The sequence below is a fragment of the Dendroctonus ponderosae genome, unplaced genomic scaffold (genome assembly GCF_020466585.1).
Source record: "Dendroctonus ponderosae isolate FM_Combo_2020 unplaced genomic scaffold, Dpon_F_20191213v2 Dpon_F_20191213_7, whole genome shotgun sequence".
Taxonomy (NCBI): domain Eukaryota; kingdom Metazoa; phylum Arthropoda; class Insecta; order Coleoptera; family Curculionidae; genus Dendroctonus; species Dendroctonus ponderosae.
Genome location: NW_026018916.1, coordinates 10,883,569 through 10,908,252, shown reverse-complemented (window position 1 = coordinate 10,908,252; position 24,684 = coordinate 10,883,569). Strand labels below are relative to the sequence as shown.

Here is a 24,684-nt window from a genome sequence, read left to right as displayed (position 1 = left end):
GTCTGTGGATTCATCAAATAATACTTTGCAAAAAACAAACGGGCTAGCCGCAAACGTCCGTGCCGTATAGCGTGAATAACCCTGTATATATTATTATATCAGAGAAACCTCTGAACACAAAGCAACAAAGTAATAACAAATGTAAAGAGAATTGAATGCCCTTTAAAACTATGTGCCACTTGATCCCCCTTCCCATTTAAGATTCTAAGGGTGACCTCTTCCCGTCCTAGGGGGTTGATACAAGGAGGCTAAAAATATTCATTTAAAGTGCAAGTTCATATTTTCAACTGCAAGAAAGATATTAAGGGTGGGAAGTTTCAAATGGACACCCTGTATGTTCGTTGTAGAGAATGCGATGAATCAGCGATTTGGGGCAGTTTCCAGGAAATCGTTGCAAGTGACTCGAATTCGATTTTTGGAAATCGCAATAGTGGATTTTTATTTTTTCGTCTGGAGATCCAGTCGCAAGTGTGTAGGTCTTCACCTCTTTTTTGTAAAATAAGTCAATTGTCGCTTGGACAGTGTATGTAAGAGTATTACTATCACTTCATTATCTTGTGTGTGAACTTGAACTTGAGGAGGCAGTTTGCTTAAGACGACGGAAATAAAGTTCCCGAAGACATGAGAGGAAAAGACGGTACTCGCCACTCTTAGTGGTCGTACTTGGCATGCGTTGTTGACCGTGGTGTTGCGTGTTGCAGCGCGCGTTTGCGTGACGGTGCATGTGCCCTGCGGACCGCCTCCGGCTGCCGACCAGCAGCGGAACTAACCAACTGCGCCACTTCGCTACGGCTGCCCTGCCACGCAACCACCGACACTCAAACTACTCAAGACTATTCGGTAGGCTGATCCTGATCTGTGCATGCATGAGATTATGCTATGCCAGTACGACTGTGGCCGTTTCAATTTTTTTTGTCAAGCGCTCTAGCTGATTTCCTTACAATAGGACACCTTCACAACCTAAACTTCCAAAAACCGTTTTCTTCATTTTCAGATAAGGGAGTTGAATCCCATTGAAGGTCTATCACCAGCACATTATCAGGCACCTATCGTGTCGGTTCCGCAAAATATTATTCAAAGGTTTACACGGGATGGTCCTCAACTAATGTGACAAAATTCACTAACATTTTTTAAGGCAAAACTATTGCGTTTCGGCAAATTTGTCTTGTCCGAAAGTTAATTGATTCAGAGGTACAGGATTTCAAAGTTCAAATCAAAGTTTAATTTTTTTATACTTAGATTCTTAACCAACCAAAAATTTTGAGTGTGGGAATTTCCTATTACTTATGCAAGGTGTTTCATGAGGGAGGGGCTTTATTTTAACCATGTATTCTTCATGTGTTGAAATCTAATTTTAAAAAAGCAAAATGATAATGATATAGAGAAGACGCATGTTTTGCAATAGCATAATTTTGTTAATTTTTGTCAGTGGTGTGTGCTCAGGCTCGGCTCGTCACATTTGTTCGCACCTTTACACTACGCATTTTAACCAGATTTAGTCGTCAATAAAGCGGGTTTAATAATAGGGAGACGGTCTTTACACTTGAATATTGTTTTCAGAAATGTAATTTCAGTAACTTTCATTTTTCATATACTGAAATTCACAGATTCTATCTATACGCGCTTTACAGACTGACAAACACTTTGAAATCCAAAAAAATAACATAAACCCATTGTATTCCCTTTGTAGTTGCGAATACGATACAAATAGCCCCAAAAGTTCCCAGAAAATGTTTATAATCCGAAATAAGTTCCAACATGATCTAAGTCCGCGATCAGTCGTAAGACTTATCGATTACAGCCCGATTCCACGATTTTCGCTTGTATATGATGACCTTAAATAATTGGCGTAATAAATCGGGGAAAAATCAGTAGTGTAATATCGGCATAAGAATCTATTAAAAATAAACGAAAATTTTATTTGCACTTTCACACCCTGTGCATCTGAATCTATTAAATTTCGGATAAGACAAATTTGCCTGCGTGAAAAACAAGTGAATTTTATCACATTAGTTGAGGACGACCCTGTTTTCAGTCACAGATCGCATCAGGCACATTATATGTATTAATGTGTAGCATGATAATGTGCACAGACGGAAATATAAATTCTCTTCTGGAAATATAAATCGTTATTAATTCCTGAATAGTGGATTATAAAAGCATTCAGACTAAAGGGTGTTGATTATCGTTATTTCAGTAGTCGGACCACAAATATAAAAAAACGACGTGTTAGAGAGAAAAAATGATCTTAAACTACATTGACTAAATGTTTTTTTTGCAAATGTTTTGCCGTTTTATAAGAATTTTCAAACATAAAATATATTTCTTGTGCTAACTTAAATTAATTATGCTGTTCAGTTTCAGGGGTTTAAATTTTTCCTACCATTCTTTGAACACACAGATTAAAGCCGAAATCTGCAAAAGTCCGAATATTTTTGTGATCCACTGTACAATGGACTACTTTTGCAAATTTAACTGGGTTATGTCAAGACCCCAGATAACTGCAAAACATATATACAGGGTGATACAAATTCGAGGCATTGGAGGGATCTCGTAAACCGCAAGAGATACTACTAGATATTAAATCGGTTAAATTGAGCAAAGTTGCACATTTTAATGCTTGACAAAATGATGTTTCAAAACTTCGCAAATCCCGATTACTTCCAGAAATATCCTCTACAAAAGTATACTATCAGATCTTAAATAATTTTTTTTAGACCTAACATATGACTTTGTTTTCTATTGCGTCCAGAAATATTCGAAAAAACTTGAAATTTTCTGAAATTATTTCAATTTTTATTTAAGCTTATTTGGAGAGATATTCTACCATAATTTTATAAATTTTATTGGCTACTTTTAGCACTCTCAATATTTCTCTGTTACGCACCATACTAAAAGTAAAGAAAGAAAAATACAAAAAAATAATTATTTCAGTTGGTACAAAAATAAAAAGTTGATTATATCACGGTTAATTACTAAAAACATCAAGAGTATTTCCTTCATCTTATGCTATTAATCACAAGAGTCATTTTACGTCGTAAGTTTTCTTAAATATAAGTTATTTGTAATCAAGGTGGTACTTACAGTTTCTGATAATAAAATACTATATTTAACATGGCCATGAAACTCCTTAAAATATTTAACTCCAGATCTGATAATATAATCTTGGGGAGAATTAAAAGGTCTTCTAATAATATGAGAAAAAAATCAAAATCGTTTTACGAGAACCCAATACTAATACCTCGAAAATGCAACTCTCTGTATTGCACAATAAATTTAGTTATGCACACTTCTCCTTCTTCTAAGGAACAAACATTAAAATGAAAATTTTCATATAACCGCTGCGTTTTGCAAAAAACTTGAAAAATGTTCGCAAATAGTCGAATTAATGGAGTTATTTCTAAGGCCATATTACAAAAATAAACAGGTCCAAATTTAATAATAGATTGGTTTTGTGACACACCAAAAGTGAAGTAAAAAAACATCCTTATGGAGAATATCAAATTATAAATAGCCACAAACGAACACGACTTGAACACATCTTCCATTATTCACTAGAATATTCAGTCGAGAACGTCCTTATATTTTGCTCTTCATTTATCGCTCACTAGGAAAGTATCAGCCCTAATACCATGCTATAGTCCAACATAAATAGATCGTGCCCTCGCAGTAGTTTCAGATCAGAGTGTTTTAGAAATTCGTTGATTCGGTAGAATGTGGAATTGCATCCACAACAGGAAAGATGATTGATCTCGGAGTAAAGCGTACATTTCTATATTTATGTGCGAATAATAGTATTTAGTGAAATATAGTAAAAACTAGTTTCTCATACATTTTGGTGCGAAAATATTAGCAAGAGTTAAAAAAAGAAAGATCATCCACGATTAATTGAGTACATCGGCTTATTAGTTGAAAAATTCAAAAATATGTATCCAAATATCGGTCACAAAAGCTTTCGTTTGATACTTTTAATGATTACAGAGATTCTTAATTATCTAGGACACTCGATTCCCATCGCACGCCTGTGCTAACACGCTGAAGTGTGAAATTTGTCACTTTATTTCGTTTTATTTCGATTTTTTACTAATTTTGCCTTATTTTTTTGTTCTTTTCCATGCTGCAGCCGAAGTTTTGTGCCAAAAATTTACACACTAACACAGTCTTAAGGTAGGTGTGTACTTTTTGTATATTGTTTTGTTCAAGTTTTGAGTTTTAATGTTTGAATACTAATGACTTGCATGATTACATTTAGAAAATGAATCAAATACAATGGTTAGTCTTGGGCAAGTTGACAAAATTTTCGACTAGTTCAATTCTATGTTCTAAACTTGCGCTAAGACTGACGGTATGCAGTCAAAATAAAGCTGATCAAAACAATCTCTTTTCCAGACGACCAAGAAAACCTTAATTTGGCAGAACTAGATTTCAAAAAACTAAACTTGAGCGAAGAAGATCAACTTGCTCTGTCACACTTAACCCCTGGTCTATCCAGACGAATCCAAAAGCAGCTTTTAGCCCAACTAACGCCCGCTGAAGTTAGAAAACTACAACGCACCCTCAGTTCGAAGACCAGCGAAGAAGTCGAACGGAAGCCAGTTGATAGGAGACGGTCTGTTGACCGAATGAGCTGTACTTTGCCGAGGAAAATATCTGTTGATAAAGACCAAACTAACCAGCCTGACCTCAGTAAAACTTTTTTGAGAACTCCATCAAAATCATTTCTACCCATGAAATTTGGTGGCGGTAGGGAGGAGAATATACCCACTTGCGAATTTAACATAAGATCTTCCAGTATAGGAGCTGAACCGAGAGGAAACAGCAAATTTTTACATACTAGACCAAAAGTAGCCAGATCCATAAGTAGCCGGGAGTCCAGAATTTCGAAACCAGATTTACACAGCCCGGAGAGCAGCATCTCAATTAGCCTGTCGAAAACCGATGACACATCCAGCTCATACAAAAAAGATTCGGACAGCTTCAGTTCCAAATACTCCGAGAGTAGCTTATCTCGACCTTACACGAGTTATTCCAGCAACAGCTCATACTCCCGTTACACACCAAGTCGAAGTTTATTGTCTCCCACATCTCCCGACTTACCAAAAGCTGAAAGAAAACCATCCACCAGACGAATATCTAGATTCCTGCGCCCTGATTTCTTTGAGCCCAAAGAAGAGAACGTGCTGGTTAAAGAGAAGAAAGAAAGAGAACGCGAAACCCAGCAGGTTTTGAAGGAAATCAGAGATAAAAGAAAAAGCCGCCTGAGGTCTCAATCGAGAACCCGTGAAGAAAAGGGAGAGGAACCTGCCGAAACACCTACAGAGGTTCCGACCGTAGATGTTGTCGATGTTGCTGAAAAGTCATTAGCCCTGAACCCAACCGTAACTAAACCCAGCCACGACTATGTCAATTTGCCTCAACCCCTGGTTGAACTGTCTCCAGAAAAGCAAACTAGTGTGAATAAACCGAGCCAATCACTTAACAGCTCCAAAGTCATCCATGACTACGTGAATGTGAAAGTGGCCGAAAACAGTGTGCCAACTATTAAAAAAGAGAGCCGACTCTCGCGGATAGCTCGACCAAAGAGTTACCCCACTGAAACTAGTGGAAAAATGGACAAAACTGAGAAACCTCAAACTAGCAATGGCATTGTGGCAATGGACAAGGCTCAGAACAAGGATGCCAAAGTCGAAGTGAACGGAAAGGAGTCGAAGATAAGCAAGCTGAAAAAAGGTTTTGGCAAAAAGGAAAAGACGCCGAAAGACGACAAAAATGAAACAAACAAAAATATAAACGAAGAAGAGAAAGCGCATAAAAACAAGCTGCTGCAATCTATCGAGAAAAAACTGGAAAAGTTCAGAAGCAGCGCTACAAAGGATTCTGATGAAACCAAGGACACAATGGATAAAAAGTCTGCAGTTGACAGCGCTATTAAACGCCTTAGAGAACAGAGTTTACCAAGAAACTTGGAATCGTGCACCGAAAGTGGATTGATAAAAAGAGCAGTATCGGTAGAAGATTTAGCTGTGGGGTCGAAACCACTTCAAACAAGCAGAAAAAGCGTTACTAAAATACTGGGCTTGTTCAAAAAATACGAGGAGCAAGATAAGAAGAAAGATAAACCTATCAAGAAAAACAAAAGCAAGGAGGAAAGGAAATCAAAAGAGCGCGTGAAAGAAGGCGACGATGAGCCTAAATCTGAAAGTGAAGTGCCTCAAGCTGGAAAAAAGGAGCGACCCAAATCGTTATTGCTGGATAAAGTCAGACACTTCCAAAACACTTACGACGGTGCAAAAACCGACAGCTTGCTGGAAAAGGTATCTGCTGCTAACGAAAAAAGCAAGTCCAAGTTGCCGGTAAATTCGTTCAGAAGAAGTTTAAATTTGGACAGTCTACCTGAACCGCCAAAGTTTTTCCAAAACAACAGCACTGAAATAAGTCAGGAAGCTAAACCGGATAGAAGAAATTTGAAGCTAGATCTAAACCGGCAACCTTCTAGAAGTTGCTCGGTTTCAGAACAGCCAGCAGGCCCAAGTGGAATTGCTCAAGATGAACTGCAAAATAATAATGAAAATCGAAATTCCTTGACGACTACCGATGATGGTTCGACCATTCTCTCTCCTACGGACGATTATATGTCGTGCGACTCTTGGTCTGCATGTTCAGATTTTCACCATTTAAACGACTTACACTCACCACAGTCTCATAACGGTCACATAACGTATTCCGGGGACGAAAACGAGTCGGTTATTGATAGAATAAGAAGAAAGAGCTTCTACACTAGATTCAACGAAAAGAAAAAACCGCGCCGACCCAGCTTCGCTAACACATACAAGGATCTTGATCTATATGGAAGAGATTATGGGAGAGAGTACTCAAAGCCTGATTATAGCTCGTTGGATCGATACCGAAGCCCAAGCGTTACCAGAAGGTTAGTAAATTATTTTTAGTGTTATGTTATTGAAAAAATTGGACTTTTCAGAACCAGTTTTACATCGTATATTCCCGAACATAATCCGACACCCAGTAGTTCAAGAGAATATAGACCGTATGCTTGCAGTGCCTCTGTTCTAAATGACTACGTGAATGTTCCAGGCGGTCAACAAAACTTGACTCATTCTTACCAGAATGTTCCGGGACCGCATCAGAGTGTGACAAGTATGATTCAATTTATTTTATTATTTTTGATTAAGACAAGAAGATGCGTTATGTTCAGCTAAAGTGTTCCAAATAAAAGACTAACAACGTCTTTTCTTTGGGTATCTTGGCGTAAATTGGCGTTTTTTTTAATTGACCGAATTTCGTCTTCTCCGAATGTCTTTTTTTTTCAAATTGATAATGGTTACTCGTTTTGATATAATTACTAGAGTTATTATCAAAACTTAATATGGAAACTATCACCAAAACAATTAGGATAAAGCTGTGAATCAAAATACCTAAATGTATTTATTTCATAATTGTTATATCGATGTTATGAGGATATTATGAAATATTATGCGTATACAGGATGCCCCATAAACATTCGACAATACTTCGTCTGATAAAAGGTCCATCTTTTTTTAAAGTATTTTAGAAGATATTTACAGTTTTTTGCAAATCGACCAAAGCTGGCAACACTTAATATTCCGTGCTGCTATTTTTTTATTTTTTGACTTTGCCAAGATGGATCTTTCATCATGCGAAGTATTGTCGACGGTTTACAGGACACTTTGTATACAAACTATGGAATAACACTCAATAAAGCATGTTGAAAAAAACCCTTTGAATAAATGTCTTCAATATTTTGTTGTTGGTGAATTCTCAACGTTTCTGGACTTTTAACCACTTTTTTGGCCAATGTCATTGCTCATCTAAGAGTAGTTAGACTCACTATATCGACTATATATTTTTTAGGTCATTCGTATCAAAATATTCCCGGTTCCTATCAAACGTACAGTAGCAGAATTGCAAGACCCAGTACAATTGCCAAAAGTTTATATGCTGGCTCTGATAATAATTTAGATGAAGCATCAACTAGCTCAATTCCTAGACGGTAAGTGAAATTACTGCTTTAAAAATAAACAGCGGGGTTGGAAAAAATCTGAATATACTTAATATTATATTGACATAGATTCAGTCCGTTTGTCCACCGCCCAACACTAGACAGAGGCTCGGTTTCACCGCTAAGCGAACACTATTTCACAGACAGGCCGTCTTCAATTATCCAGTCTCCTACAGCTTCCGAACCTATTTAAGCTATTCCTATTTTTATACCTTATTACTTTAATATTATGTTTTTAATGATCCTGAATTTATTTAATGTTGCCTCGCTAGTTACAGTTCTTCCATTATTTCTCGTCAACGATGCTGCAAAACTCTAGTTTATTTGTTTTCTTTAATCACCAGGTTGTGTGACATACTATAACTAACTTCCCTATTTAATATGTTTAATTTAACACGAACTTTAGTATTTTCAGTACAGTGTTCAGTATTTGCTGAATTAAGGTTTTACATTTGAAAATGTATGAAGAATGTATGCTTGATCTCCCTCATAGTATGCACATATTCGAAATGCGTACGCGTTGTTAGTTAATGCACTTTCTAGTCTAAATATTTATTATTCCCTAAAGATTCGATTTTAAACGGTCGTACAATATACAAACAAGTTCAAAATTCTCCTGTAATCAACTTTTTTATATAACGATAATTTAACTCACTATTTAATGAGAATTAGAGTCACGTCAGTATAACTGCAGAGCGTTTACATGTACGTTTTTAGATTGTAACGATCTGGCTAATGATGCAAATAGACCATTTTAGTTTATTCAATATTGCAGGTAAACTAAAAATAATGCCTGTAATTGAATATGTTTAACACTAGATATTTATTATTAGGTTACAACTTATCGACTTTGGAGTGATTGTTAAACATAGACAGTTTCAGATTAGTGATAGTTTAATGATGTAAATGGCGCTATAGTTTACGTTTCTTGATATTTGTCTTCGGCGCTATTTCGTCCTAGTTTTAATCTACATTAGACCCACTTTATTTTCAAGGCCTTTGAGTGGATGCAACTTTCATTGAGACGCGGAGTTACTTTTTAAATCCTTTCGATAAAGATTTAATTTCAAGTTAAAAGTAAGTTATTCGTTTTCATTGGTTTTATTTAATTTGATTAAGAAATTGTTCCTCGAATGTCACCTTCAACTCATTATTTAACTTAGGTGTAACTTAGACGCAATATCATATTCTTCCCTTTTCCTTTCCCGGAATTTTTCATATCACTAGTTTGGATTGTCCATAAGGCTTTAAGGATATAGAACAACCCCCTTCAACTATCGACAATTATCTATGGTAATTTCGGCTCCTAATTGTTGATAACGAAATTTTGTTAAGTCAGAATATATTTATTGATACTGTTAGGCTATTGTTGCAATATACATACAAATGTAATTAAACACTTTTTTGAGTTTGCTGTGTGAACTTGTTATGTAGAGTATGTTAACGTTTGTGATTTTATAAAAGTAATAAATTATATTATTATAAAAACTAGTATTTGTTTCATTACCCGTAATATATCGTACAAGGAACTAATTCGGGATAAAGAAGAAACAGCGGTAATAACGATAATTAATTAGTGCCAAATCTCGACTATTATTTGTACTTATTGAGTTATTTAATTTTCAAATTCGAAATTAATTAAAAATAAACTTTTAAATGTTGCATAGTTCATTAATGTGTTTTTAAATGTTTACCCAAAATAGTACATAACTCATACGTTTAAAAGCAACGCAAACATCCAGAAATCCTTAAAACAAGCGATGTAAACACGACTCTGAACATATGAAAGTAAATAATTGAATAAAACAAGATTATTGACAGGCTTTTTTTTACCAGAATGTTTAGTACTCGGATTAGGGATCTTATAATTTATAGTAACCTTTCAAAAATAACCGAAAATGATGGCGCTATTTTTAGGGTGCTTGATTTATTAAGCTACTCACGTCTATAACTTTTACATTTAGCCACATTATTTCATATTTCCATGTGAACACTTCCAATTATAACATAGTTGTATTATAAAGAATGAACAATTGATTATGATGATTGATTTGTTTAGTCGAATTTAAAGTTTTTGCAGGGTATCAGTATGCAAATAATATGAACTAAGCGCTATGGTAGAACCAAACTTGAAATATTTGCAAATAAGTGAGGTCAGAAAGTTTAACAAATTTCACGATTATTCCTTATCAGGTCAATTTATTAATGCACGGGTGCAATCTTTGCATTTGAACCTACAACTTCATGCCCAGAGTGATTCTCGATATTATAACCATAGCCAAGAAACGTATACATTACACGAACTAATTAAATATGATTTTTACTACATGTACCAAGGACCAAATAAATGCCAAACTTACCGAAAGCTGAATGGTGCCACCTGGAAAAAAATTAAGAAAATGTGTTGAGTACAAAAAATCTGCCAAACGCTATTTTAAAAAAATCAGCAAAGCAATTGATAAGAACTGTAAAGAATCCATATCACATCAGATGCTTTTCGAAAACTAGACTCAAGCTAAGGGATTAAAAGACTGTAGATTATTCTTACCACCGTTGTGCAAGCTGGTGCCCCTTCCTCTATTTTCTACCCATTAATCACGAAACTAAAAGTTCACACTACACTTGATCACACAATAAAAATATATTCCGAATTGGAAACTTTAAACCGGCAATTAGTGATCAGAATAAACGACCGCACTTGCCATAAGAAACACAATGATTCCATATTTTCCATTTAAGAACGCAATTCACACTACACAAACTGAATTTGAGCTGATTTTCTTAAAAACGGCACCGAAGTACAGAACCAACATGATGTAATAACCATTTGCTCGATCGCCCTTTGGATGAGTCATTTATTTCTTTACTTCGATTTCAGTTTGTTTATTATTGACATTCTTGTAGAAAGTGCCTGTTCGCGCGGCAATTTTTCAAAGACAAGTTTCACGTTTTCAATTTGTTTGGTTGATCACCGTAAGCAAAACAACTTTTTCAGCCAATGATAAACAAATCCGACGCATGACACTTTTTTATGCTTAATTAAACGCTATGAATCAGTCGCTTTATTAGATTTTTATGAAATTTTGAACCATTTGAGCTTGATATTTTGTCCAAGACTAATGTGATGTTGCGTTGCTCGCATCATTTTCAGCTTCAGATTACCTAACTTGATTTTCACAAGAATTTTCTCATTAGTCCTTGGCTCGATTTCCCCGAAAATGTTTAGGTACTCTTGAAGCTTGATATGTTGGGGTAAAATCTACTTAAATGGCAGATCCAGATTCGAGGCGTGCCATGATTTGTGATCGCTTTCATTTGCTCGCAGCATTAAAGCGGCGGAAAACTTGATTTTGGCACGTTCTCACCTCTGAGTCTCTCGCGAAATTTTTATAAAACTTTGGTCTTTTGTAGCTTGCTTTGTTTTTGAAAGGCTGCCTCAATGGCAGATTCACATTCAACCCATGCAATTATTTGTAAATTATTTCCTTTGCATGCACCGTTAATGCGACAGAATACTTAACTTGATTTTAGCACGGGCTACCTAATTTTTTATAAAACTTTGCTACAACAAACGAACTTTTATAACTTTATATATGCTGCCTAAATGGTCGATCCACTTTCAAACCAAGTCAGTATTCTAAATTGAATGTTAATATTTTTTCTATAGCTCTTTTTGACAAATACTTACCTATTTAAGTTACTTAAGTTCATTAACAGGCTTTTTACATTTTGAAACATGTTAATTTAATGCAGTTCTTTGCTTATTTTATACTTTTTAAAAGTGCTTATATAATTTCCATGGCTTTTGTTTTTGCGGATATCACATGGCAAACCTTCTACATTTTTCGAGATAAGTAACTTGAATGTAAAATACATTTTCAAACAGTAACTGATGTGAAACTTATTTTCAACATGGACCACACTGCACTAAAAATCTGCAGCAAAATAGGCGAACAAAAGTATTGAATTGACAGACAATATACATACAGGAAACTAAACATTTTTGGCGTAGAAAACTTAGCACGAACATACTATTTTCTAAATTGTTTTAGATGAAAAATGTTTCTAAGAAAAAATAGAGTTCGAAAAAAATGTAAATGTTGGACCATGGTACAATAGTGAATTTCAATGTGTGAAAATTAATAGAGAAGGGCATTTTCCCAAGAAATGGCGATAAGAAAAGTTGTTAATAATGAAATTAATTATCAATAATATTATAATTTTTATGACCTCAGACCATAAACTAAAAAATACCGAAACTAAACAAAAAAACTACAAAAATGCAAAAAATTTTACCTCCCGGTTGGTTACAAAACAAACCATTCTACTCTTATATGAAATGTTTGCTTAAAAAACATGCACATATTGATTACGCTGTAAATGAACTTATGATAAGCACCCGGTATAATAATAATAAGATGTACTGAAATCGTACATAAAAAATGCAGTACATTACACCACTATTATCACGTGCTTTGGCATTTGTCAGTGTCACCTTCGATATTGTCAAAAGTTGTCATTCCTCGTCCTTCTGCAGAAGGATTATTATCCGAAAAAGTCGGTTCTAACGACTTTTAAATAGTGCTTTATAGTGTGAGATTCAGGTCTGAGGAAAGGGAAAATGCAGTCCCAGGTGCTGAACGTAATGGCGAATTCCTTAAAGGTACGATACTTTTTTCACCACTTGAAAATGCAGAGTTTACGTAATCTAACCTCTCAAAAAAGTTTCTATCAAAATTATATATTTTCCGAATGGAATAACGAAATTACATCATATAAGTATGAAACTGGATGCGACTGTCATTAACAACACATCCCACATACCCTCAAAATCTTTTTGAATTTTTGTGTAAAGTCTTTTTCAGAAATACCTACAAAAGGTCTGCAGAAATAGAACCATCCAAGCCAATAACAACACAATATTGTTTGACCCTGTATGACCGATTAATTACTTAACATTTTATCGGCTTATCACGAACCGCTTCGGTACAACATCAGAAATCGGAGAAGATTGGAATTGAAGAACTTGAACCACTCCACTTTTCCTCGTTTTTTGTCCCCAGCTTTCACTCAAACCACAGTGTAAAACTGCTAATTAAGTTTCAGCAAATCGCAATCAACAGTCTAATACTCATCCCTAATTACTTACGGCGAGGTGAGTAAAATTTATATGCTTTCATTATTAAATTTTACTCACCTCGCCGCTGGAAATCTGCATTGTTACATTAAGAGAAGAACACTTCTCCAGCTAAGCCCTTAAGTTCGTCATTGGTAGTTGTTGTAGTCACGCTGCAAATAATATTTTTTTTTCACTGTTATTCTGAAATGTTGTATATATTGGGTTTATTTTGTCTGAGAAGCAAAGATTATTAGACACTAAAACTTATTAAAATAATAATTAAGACAATAAACACCCTCATAAAACTAATACATGCTAGCGCTGTAAACTTAATTGATATATTTAAAAAGTATCTGTAATATTTTTAAACTTCACTTAGAAAAAATAATACTTTTTCCTTATTTATGCAACAAGGTATTATTCTAAGAACTTTGGAAAGTTTATATACCTTTATACTGTATTGACTGCCTTAAAACTAGTTAGTCAGGTTTTTTTATAAGCAAGTACTTACTAGTGAAATTTTTGGTAATAAGACTATGAAAACAAAAAATCTTTATAGCCTAAATTTTGAAAAAAAAAACAATCAAAGTAGGCAACACCTAAAAACAATTACATAATTAACAATTCGTTAAAAAAATACATATTATCGTGTTGTCGTGACAGAAAAATCGACTGAGAAAAATTTTCCAAATTGAATAAAAAACTGGAAATTAATAAATGTATTTTTTATTTTTTACACGCCAATTAATTTCAATTTTGTGTGTTGCTTTGTGCAATGTTTTTTCTTTTGGTGTTCTTTTCTATTATCGTATTTATTTATCTGCTTCCATATTAATTGAAATTAATTATTATTTAATTTATGCGAAACTCTTTTATTGAGTTGCGCATTATTATCACATAAACCCTCACTATTTTAATTGATTTATATATTTAAAAATATATAATCTCCGTTTATAGCTTTGATAAAGGCTGTAGTAAAGGATTGAAACGTGGGTAATTTTTGGGAAATATAGGAAGTTTTAGGCAGGAGTTCGGCACACAGTTTTTTTTATTGTACCAACACAATGAGATGGTTGAATACACCGTTCCAAATTCCATGTATACATTTTTGAATGTGATTAAAACTTGATATATTCATTTATTTCTTACAGCCTACAACACTTAGGCTCCACAGAAACGTTGCAGCTAGCCTATTTCAAAGAATGTATTCTTCATCTACTGACGCTGATATCGTAGTAATTGGATCTGGACCCGGTGGCTACGTAGCCGCTATTAAAGCAGCGCAATTAGGACTCAAAGTTGGTATTTACCAGAACTTGTAATATCCATGCTTAACAAATCCACGTCACTGTTTTAGACAGTATGTATAGAAAAAAATCCCACACTAGGGGGCACTTGCTTAAACGTTGGGTGTATTCCTTCCAAAGCCCTTTTGAACAATTCCCATTATTACCACATGGCACATTCTGGCGATTTGGCTAAACGAGGAATCGAGAGTGACAATATTCGCTTAAACTTAGATACACTTATGGCCCAAAAAACCAATTCAGTGTCGGCCCTAACCGGAGGTAATGCCGCCTAATCACCCATCAGCCCAATATTAACCTGGTATTTTTAGGCATTGTGCAACTATTCAAGAAAAACAAAGTAGAATTGATCAAAGGCCATGGAAAGATCACTGGTGTAAACCAAGTAACTGCCTTAAAAGAAGATGGCTCTAGTGAAGTGGTGAATACCAAAAACATTTTAATCGCCACAGGGTCGGAAGTGACTCCGTTCCCTGGAATCGACATTGATGAAGAACAAATTGTTTCATCAACTGGGGCTTTGTCTCTTAAACGAGTACCAGAGAGGCTTATTGTCATCGGAGCTGGAGTTATTGGAGTTGAATTGGTAACTACAATTTAGCAAATCGCTGTGAAATAAATTCGTTAAATCTTTTGCTACTTGCAGGGCTCTGTATGGTCCAGATTGGGCTCCGAAGTAACCGCAATTGAATTTTTGCCATCCATAGGAGGTTTGGGCATTGACCAAGAAGTTTCAAAGTCCTTCCAGAAAATTCTTGCCAAGCAAGGCTTGAAATTTAAATTGGGAACAAAAGTCACCGGCGCATCTAAAAGCGGTGGGGTTGTTAAAGTCAGTGTTCAAGATGTTAAGGACAGCAGCAAAACCGAAGATGTAATACATTATCGTTACGTATACATGGCAATGTAAATTAAATTAAAGAGTATTCATTTCAGCTCGAGTGTGAAGTTCTGCTAGTTTCGGTTGGTAGAAGACCATACACTGAAAATCTTGGACTTGAGGAAATGGGCATTGAAAGAGACCAGAAGGGAAGAGTGCCTGTTAACTCCGTGTTCCAAACAGTAATTCCAAATATTTACGCTATTGGAGACTGTATACATGGGCCAATGTTGGCTCACAAAGCAGAAGATGAAGGTAGAGTAAAAATCTAAGCTGCTAATCAACTGGAATTTTAAATCTAAAATTTCTACAGGAATCATATGTGTGGAAGGGATATTGGGAGGAGCAGTTCACATCGATTACAATTGTGTGCCATCCGTAATTTACACTCATCCTGAAGTAGGATGGGTGGGAAAGACTGAAGAGGATCTTAAGAGTGAAGGTAGGATTTAAGATTTGCTCTAGGAGTTGACTGAAAATTTATTTCATTTTACTTTACCAGGGGTTGACTACAAAGTGGGCAAATTCCCATTCTTGGCCAATTCAAGAGCGAAGACCAACAACGACACCGACGGCTTTGTTAAAGTCCTATCAGACAAGGCAACTGATCGAATTTTGGGAACTCACATCATTGGGTCCAGTGCTGGCGAATTAATTAACGAAGCTGTTTTAGCACAGGTAAGCGCTCAGTACCCGTTTGCAAAAAGTTACCTTTTGAGCATTGAAGTTAGTTGATAAATAACAGTAAAATTGTTCGGATTCTCAGGAATATGGCGCGTCAGCCGAAGATGTTGCCAGGGTTTGCCATGCTCACCCAACCTGTGCTGAAGCACTGAGGGAGGCAAATTTGATGGCATACTTTGGAAAACCAATAAATTTCTAAATAAGCAAAAGTAATAAGTAAACTGCCTATTTGTAAAATATTCTTTTTTCTATTCTATTTCATACAATTGTCACCCGCAGTATTAGCATTTTTTTTAATTTGACGCAATTAAAAAATAGTTAAAACATCTTATGATAAATAGGCGGTCTATATCTCATTCTTCTTTTGTTATCTTTGTAAATAAGTTTTGTTGTATTTTAAGCGGTCACTTCACTAATGTCATTTTAAGTGGGTAATTAAATACTTGGAAACGTGTTAAACATGAAACCAGCCGGTTTTAAATATTAAATATTTATTTATTATTATGTGTTTTATTTATTTAGATATTTACGTGTTTTAGGACAGTGTACTGTCCTTACTAAGTGGTGATTGCATTATGATTTCCTACAATTATTATGATACTGTAAACTATTAAGTAACTACCAACATTCCAATTTGTACTAAATATTCAAACGTCATAAATTATTAAAATTTCTATTTTGTAACAAGTCTAATATAGAGTCAAAACGAAAAGGAAATTATGCAGTTATACAAAGGTGTTAAAATAAGCAGCCTTTAAACTTTTTAGCTATTTTAACAACAAACTAGATGTGCATTTAAACTTTTAGGCGATAAATTAATTGCTTAAATAGATAATTTTACTGGAGTATGCTGGGCCAGTTTGAAAATGTATTGATTTTGTAAAATGATACATGTTTTTTAATAAAAAGTAAAACACCATAAACGATAAATATACAAATCCTTATACTTGATGCTCCGTTAATAGACACTTTTAAAAGCGTCAAACATACTCTAAAAAAAAACCGCAACAGATACAAATAAAATTTGACTAGAAACAAGCTGCAATCGTACAGAGCATGTAAAAAATCCTCGACAGAAAAATTAATATCAAATTTGTACTTAAAAAAAGATATTTTGACCTTAACTAGGGCTAATAAAAACGAAAGGGAAGTAGCATCATTTTAAAATCCGATGCACAATAGTCTCCTATTGAAAAGAATCTATGGTTTTCAAACAGATTTTCAAAAAATTACATTATCAGTCTCTCCTGTGAGATTGGCATGATTAATGTAACACATCTTGGAAAAAAATATCATTGAACCTGTTGTACAAATCAGTTACTGAAGATGCAATACATTAACTTGAACCTATCGTGTATTCTATAAAATACTTATCGTTAATATGCATTTTTTCATTTAGCATGTTATAAATGGGTGACGAAGAACAAGATTGAAATTTTCCACTGAAATAAATGGGGAATTCGGAATGTATGTGTTAAATGAGGGAACTTTCCTGAAAATAGTATCGCAACAACAGTCTGAGATATGACTTACGATATACTTTGAGCTTTTTTAGGGCGTTTCGATTACATAAGCTACGTGGTTTTTGTAGACTTTTTCGTTAATCAAATAGCTAGAGAATTTTAAAAGGCATCAAAACAACAGTTTACGCATTATTTTTTGGCACGTTAGCTGTTGTCTCAAGCAACAAATCCATGAGTATAACTATTGATCAGTTACTTAAAATATTACCATTTTCTACCAGTGTAAACATACTGATGTTCCTGAATGGATTTGGTCTTTTAATAGACGATATCCACTTAGCATATGTAATCGATTGCAACCCCTACATATAAAATCTAGCCTAGTTTCTAGTTTAAGGCTATACCATGTTTTTCCAGTTCCTTGAGCACCGGCAAAGGCCTAGCCGGCCAGTATAAAACTTTTTTAAGTGCAAAGCTGCTGTTTTGAATTTTGTCCAGTTCGACAATATAGGGATAAATTCGTTGCTCTATCCACTCAGATATCGTGTAATTATCCATTATCCCAACTAGTGCATCAGCAGCATTTCTCAAAAACAAAATTACATCAAACAACAATTGAAGATACAAGTGTACGAAAGAAAATTAAGTAAAAGTTTTTTTTTCGGGGTGGTTTACACTGGATAACATTCCATGAAACAATCTTCGTATCTATGCACATCAGGGCAACTAAAAAAACAAGAACACAGTACTCTGAGGGATATCGTATAAAGAGAAAGGAAAATTTACTGGTGAACAATGTAGCGTAAGTAACATCCCCAAGAGTATCAAACAAAACATGCCACTAATCAATAGTTAAATATAATAAATAAATAAATCGGTGATTAAAATTGAAATTGGCAGTTCCATACCAACTCGACAACATATTGTAGGTGAAGCCAGAAATTAATGGAAAATATAGCATAGTAACGGCAAATATGAGAACGATTAAGCGAGACAAAATGGTAAATTAAAACCATAGAAAAAAATGTTATAAATTAAATGAAAGGGAAATTAAAGTGATGCCTCTTGTATAATACTTACAGATTGAGATGATTGTAATGCAGAAGTTTGCCTTACTTAATCATTCTCATATTTATTCGTTACTATGTTTTATTTTTCCATAACTTGGACAGCATAAACTGGACTATCCAACAACGTTATAAGCACGGTGTGGGACTGACAACTTTAAATATCAATCTACAATCCTAATTTTAATTTATTTTATTTTATTCTCATATCAACAGCCATTTATTATTATTTATTAATTTACTCTGTATTCTTGTCATCGCGCAAACTAGTCGCCGAATAATTTTATTGTACTGCGAATGTTAGTTTTTAAGGATAATTAACTGGCAAATTTCCCGAAAGGAGCAGAGCCATTTAAAGGGGGAAAAGCTATACAGGAACGTTATCAGTATTTCGCACTAATAAATGCGTGTGTATTAATAAGTCTTCAGTAACGTTTAATTTATTTTTTACAATTTTAATTTTTGACCATTGATTTGCAACTTTTCACTTTCTTTGCTTCGTGGCTTGTTTTGTTCGATGCTCTTAGGGTTTCTTGTGGTTTTTAGCGGCCCTGATGATAGATAATATTCAAGAGTTTTTAAATAAAATCTTTTGAATTTCAAAGCTTGTTTCATCATAATTTGCCATCTACGATTAAAGCACATCGCTTAGCTGCACACTATGTACGGTAGATAAAAGTAGTTCTGTCTGAGTGTATATTTAACTCATTTTTTGCCTCGACAACGTTCGAGTGAAAATCCACAAATCTCAAATCTGTATGTTTTATGAGCATCAAAACTCGCCACGATTCTGTTCGATCCGTCGTCATCAAACCGACCGTAAATAAATCAGAGGAAAGTTTTTTAAACTAGACAATAATCGAAGTAGAATGAGAAGTTTCCCAGTTGAATGCAGAAACGTCGTTAATTAAGCAAAAATAAATTAGTAGCTTACCTAGCCAAATTCGTCATACCATGATAAACTCTTGGTAAATCTTGCACCAATTCATCCACCCGCAACGGTAGACTATACTTATGTTTGGTGTTGTAAGCAGTCATCCAACCGCGCTGACTTGTAGTAGTGTCTATATATTCTTTGGCTTCTTCTTCGACATTATGAAGACGATACATCAATCTAAATACTCATTCAATTTAAAAAAATCATTAACACTAATTGGTGCCTGGTTTACTTGAAAAACGCATGTCCTGGAAATAAGCATCTGGCTAATTTTTCCGACATGTTAGGATCGCCATCCAAATTCAAAAACGGACTGGGCCGTCTTTCAGTTTGGCGCGGACAACTCAGAGTACTCAAAAATTGTTCCTAAACCAAATTATTCGTAAGAAAAATGTGCTGACACCGAGGAATTAATATACCTTGTGTGTAACATTAAAAAATCCATTGCTGGTAGCCATCAGGTTTAAAATTAAAGAAGGAAGTGCGGCTGGCAGCATCTCACAGAGCACGGCAAAATGGTCATATCTTTGCCAGCCTATCAACAAAACAATTTTTTAATGCATACTGCAGCATTTCTTTGCCTGCTGACCTGTAAGCACTATTCCTCTCATACCCTGTTTAAAGGCAGTTGATTGCGTTGACATTACATCTAACCATCTTAAGTTATTTTCTAAATGCCGTCGAGCATTAGGAATGTACAGCGTCTCACCAAAGGCACCTAAGAATTCCCTACTCATGAATTGCCCAATTGTTGTTTCACAAACTACCTTTGAAAGCTGATGCTGCCCATGCGGTTTTAAAGACTGAGGCGTATTTATCCCAAACGCTTGCCTGAACAAATCTATAAATGTCTTCAGCATACACCCAAACCATAGGCTCAACTTGGTCCCCTAGTTTGGCAGCTTGCAGGTCTGGCAGTGGTATGTGTCGAAGCATATCGTCCCAGATTATTACCTATTTAGTTATATCATAAATCAACGAAAAATAAAGTTCACTGAAGCTCACCTGTAATTGTGAGTTCCTATCGTGCACTATACTAGCAACGTTTTGGATGTGTTTTAAGAATAAAGCTTCGTGCAACTCGGTGCGACATATTTCGCATTCTCCCATTTCAAACACCTCATCACAACCAATGTGAAGATACTTGATTGCAGTGTGAACATCTAAAATCTGAAAAAGTAAGCCAATAAAACCAGGACAGATTTTCTTGATAAATACTTACTTGATGTATTAAGTCCCTTACTAAGTCTAGAGAAGCATTGCGACTAGGGCACAAAGACTGGGGACTTCCAGGAACTTCCCTGGAATAAAGCACGTAAATTCTCTAAAAACCTCTAATTGTAAAATAAAAAGAAACTGATTAAGAACCTAATGTGGGCAAACTCCTTAAGCTTCAATGCAAACTCCATATGGCCAAATGTTTGTACCAACGGAATAATTTCCAATTTTAATTCTTGAGCGTATAAAAGGATGTCCTTGATTTGTTCCAGAGTATAGGCATTTTTTGCAGCTAACGGCGCTAGGTTTCCACTGAACGGAAACATGTCTTCATATTCTACCAAAAAAGGGGCGTTTTAATTTCCCTACTAAAATATCAATTAATGGCAATTAATGTTTTTATAAAATTTCAAACGTCTACCTAATAGTAAACCTGAAGCGCCCACATTTTTCGCCAAAGAAATTACTTTCTTTAGATAACTTATGGTTGGAGGTGCTCCTTTGAGATCGAAATGAACTATTCTGTGATTTGGGACAAATGGCTTTTTCTGATCAAGCAACACATATGGAATACCCAGCTGCTGATCTGTTTCACATGCTAAAAAAATGTGTGTCCTATGGAATATTCACAAAGTACACCATATTGTACCTTCAATGTGTTTTTCTGTTTGACTTCCCGCAATATCACCTACACTGGCGCGATCTAAGCGCTTGTCTCTATCAGCTTGACTAATCTGAACCATTCCAGCGCTGTCTTTTGCATAGTGCTCCTGATCATTAAGTTTTGCCACCTCAATAAATTTTACTCCTATACTTTGGAGAAGAACATTCTTCTAATAAAAATAACGGATTTTTATATTAATGTTAGCAAAAGTTAAGTAAATGTTCAACTGCTTCTACCTTTTCGCCAAATCCCATGTCCAATCGTCCCTTTTGGTCCACAAGGTAAAATTGCAGACCAAACACGACAATTATTACGAATATTATTAACGTTATTAGTACCATTCGTTTTTTCCTTCTTAGTATTATGATTCTATGCACGTAACTGTCGAGATTCGTTTTTTCTTGATCCATATTAATCGTTTGTGAATGCTGCAAGTATGAATTAAAGAAGTTATAAATTTTTTATTAAAAATTGGAAACGAGTCTAAAAGTGAATATATATGAATAGGACAATACGCAGTTTAAAAATTAATCGAAACTTCGAGTTAAAAATAAAGAGGGAAACAAGCTTCAAGTAAACATTTTCTATAGGTAGTTGATCGCTGAAAACACAAAATAAAATGCTTTTAATATACAGCGTGTGTTAGGATTAAAGTCCCATGAAAACCGTCCATAGAAAATTTAATTTTAAATTAAAAGTGCCTGTAAATACATGTTCCGGATTTTTTTTCACCATATTTACGAAAACACGGAATTAAATCACATTTTTGTACTAAATAAACCAATTTTTCGGACCAGTGGCGCAGTATATTTGTAAATAAAAAACTAGCACACCACTAAAACCTTAAAATAAAAGCTTTTTCAGTTCTTTTTGTACAACATATCGTTTTTGAGAAAAAAATTATCGGAATATGAAAGGCATGTTTTAAGCAAAAAGTTTACATAAAAGTGCACCCATGAATGATTTCAAAGAGCATTACAGCGTCCTACAGCTTCTAAAATCCCTGCAGAAAATTTTCATGTATTACCTTATAGATCCTAAACCAAGCGTTTCCGCACTTGAATTTATAGGAACTTTTTTAATCAAATTATTTTTTATGCACAGTTTTCATGGTATGCGCCCTGTCGACAGGGGATCCGAAATAACATTTAAATTTTGAATTTATAATAAACTAAATAAAGAATGAAAACGTTCTTATACACATACTCAGCCCCAAAAATAAAACTGACCCTTTTTAGTTATGTAATGAGTAAATTTACAATTAAAGTTTGATATTATATTCAGTAAAGCTAAGGCATGCGTTGTTTCTCTACTGAAGCTCCATAAAGCACAACAGTGTATGAATAACAGTAAGCTAAAGAGAATGGAAACCATTTTAATTGGTGTTCTAATTATTTTTTACTAACCTTTTAACCTCCCGATGGGCACGGCTCAAAATTAATATGCAGCCAACTGTATGCTACCTTGATCCATTCTAGCGCGGCATTCCAAGCCCCTTGGCCTCATCAAGTAAAAATTATCTGATCTTTTCAAGCATTTACATGTAAGTAAATGCAATATTTAATATTCACTTTATCAAATGCCCCTTGACCCAACACTAGGAAAGTTTCTAAATCGCTTAGTATTATTTAGTTAAGTTCAGTTCTAATCGTTTTCTTAAAATTGTTATTTAAATTCAATTGTATTCAGAAAAGGTTATCGACCTTTTGCAAAAAATCAACAACACCCTCCAAACAAATGTCAATATATTTGATATCTGACTGTCCTGCTCAATAGCTAGGCCCTTTTCGCTCTGCTCTTGTCGGAGCGGCTAAGCGGAAAAGAGACGAATAGAGGCCGTAAATGGCAGGTGTGAAAAGCAGAAAAACACAGGGTTGTCTTTGCGGTGTTTTGCATAGTGAGAAAAATTGATTATAATAAATTATTATTTCAAAAAGTTAGTCAATTAAAATGTATAGGATTATGAATTGAACTTTTCAGAGTTTCGCCATTTAAAATGTAGTAAAAAATATAGTAAGTTTAGTCTTGATATTTGAAACACCTTGTTCCAATATACAGGGTGTTTTTTTATTCTAGTAGCATCCTGTATAATATATTAATACGCATAATTTGCTACAAATATTTTAAGGGTGTATTGCTGGGCTGATTTTATGAGAAAAAGTTAATATAAACATGAGGTCAAAAGTGCTTCGTTTCTGATCTGTTGGGTGTTAAATTTTATGGTTTTAATTTTTTAATTTGAAAACCATATTTGGTATACCATTTGCTCTAATTAAGGGCCCTTAACGGTTATAAACATGATTTTTAAAATTAAAGCGAGATGGCCCCAAAAAAAATTTTTTACAGTTTATTAAACGGACAATTTAACTCTTAATTAAGTGTGCCATGTGCGCATAAAATAAGTGTGCTATTAAACGGTGACAATAATAAATTAAATCGAAAACCTACACTATCGCGTAGTTGAAAATGTGCACACGCTGCCAAAATACAGGATTCGGTTCTTCTTTGGAAATTCTCTCCAAAAAAAAATTTTACACCCTTTATATCGGAAGCGAAGCATGTTTGACCTCATATTCATATTAACTTTTTTTCATAAAATCAGCTCAGGAATACGCCTTTAAATTTTTGTATTCAATTAGGAAACATCCTGTATATTTTTTGCAACTGTTTATCATCTGAATTATTAATAATTACCGATGCGAAAGGGGGTCAAAAGTTCAATCATCAATAGTTATTAACTGAAGAACAATTGATTGAGAACATTTATATCAAATAATCAAATAAGTGTAGAATGTATGGTAGAGGTCGAATGTGCATTGTCTGAGTTTGTCTGTCACTTAAATTTGGAACACCCTGTATCAAGAAATGTTATTTTCAAATAAACTAGAGTTGAGTATCTGCAAGTTTTGAAGTTAATATTTTTGTTTCAAGTGAAAGTTACGGAGGCTACAGGGATGCAGATAAATCAAGGGTTTGGAATCTACTAGAACAAATAGCATAAAATAATTTTAAATAAAAGACAATAGTACTAAAATGTCAATCATTTCTCTTTCACTTCCGGGCCCAGATTATTAATGGCTATTGAAAATTAGAAAATACCGGACTATACTTTGGACGAAGTACGGGGAAGTAGGCCTGCGTAACACTTGGTTGTGTGACACTTTTGCGCCGCTAATGTCGCTCTGTGCGCCAATGCGTTATAACATCTCGCGTCTTACGGTGTAGCACCTTGAATTGACAGGGATTATATTAGGTACCTTTTTTGTAAATATGAAGCCACACGAGCCAAAACCAGAATTTAATAACCAAA

General features: G+C 34.6%; 3 protein-coding genes across 3 annotated transcripts in view; 2 read left to right on the top strand and 1 right to left on the bottom strand.

Moving 5' to 3' along the window:
• LOC109543138 overlaps positions 1-9,526 on the top strand; it is a 21,246-nt gene extending 11,720 nt beyond the window's left edge. The window contains exons 23-27 of the mRNA XM_048668289.1: positions 743-840; positions 4,390-6,928; positions 6,980-7,155; positions 7,891-8,029; positions 8,108-9,526. Of these exons, the coding sequence (XP_048524246.1) occupies positions 743-840; positions 4,390-6,928; positions 6,980-7,155; positions 7,891-8,029; positions 8,108-8,231 (3,076 nt within the window). The 3' untranslated portion in view covers positions 8,232-9,526. The remainder of the gene's footprint in view (positions 1-742; positions 841-4,389; positions 6,929-6,979; positions 7,156-7,890; positions 8,030-8,107) is intronic.
• Positions 9,527-12,514: 2,988 nt separating this feature from the next.
• Positions 12,515-16,526, top strand: LOC109543161 (dihydrolipoyl dehydrogenase, mitochondrial). Its single transcript, XM_019912725.2, has 9 exons — positions 12,515-12,701; positions 14,309-14,455; positions 14,515-14,725; positions 14,776-15,050; positions 15,111-15,335; positions 15,398-15,596; positions 15,655-15,783; positions 15,844-16,019; positions 16,108-16,526. Exons 1-9 carry the CDS (start codon positions 12,660-12,662, stop codon positions 16,222-16,224), a joined length of 1,521 nt encoding a protein of 506 aa, XP_019768284.1. The 5' UTR covers positions 12,515-12,659; the 3' UTR covers positions 16,225-16,526.
• A 383-nt stretch (positions 16,527-16,909) lies between these two features.
• LOC109543160 (hexosaminidase D) lies at positions 16,910-23,270 on the bottom strand. The gene is made up of 13 exons (XM_019912724.2): positions 22,781-23,270; positions 21,611-21,802; positions 21,360-21,543; positions 21,132-21,308; positions 20,861-21,047; positions 20,715-20,793; positions 20,498-20,662; positions 20,260-20,446; positions 20,082-20,210; positions 19,912-20,027; positions 19,725-19,858; positions 19,490-19,669; positions 16,910-18,074 (listed from the first exon to the last, which is right to left on the bottom strand). The coding sequence occupies exons 2-13, from the start codon at positions 21,782-21,784 to the stop codon at positions 17,876-17,878; spliced, it is 1,911 nt and encodes a 636-aa protein (XP_019768283.2). The 5' UTR covers positions 21,785-21,802; positions 22,781-23,270; the 3' UTR covers positions 16,910-17,875.
• Positions 23,271-24,684: the final 1,414 nt, after the last annotated feature.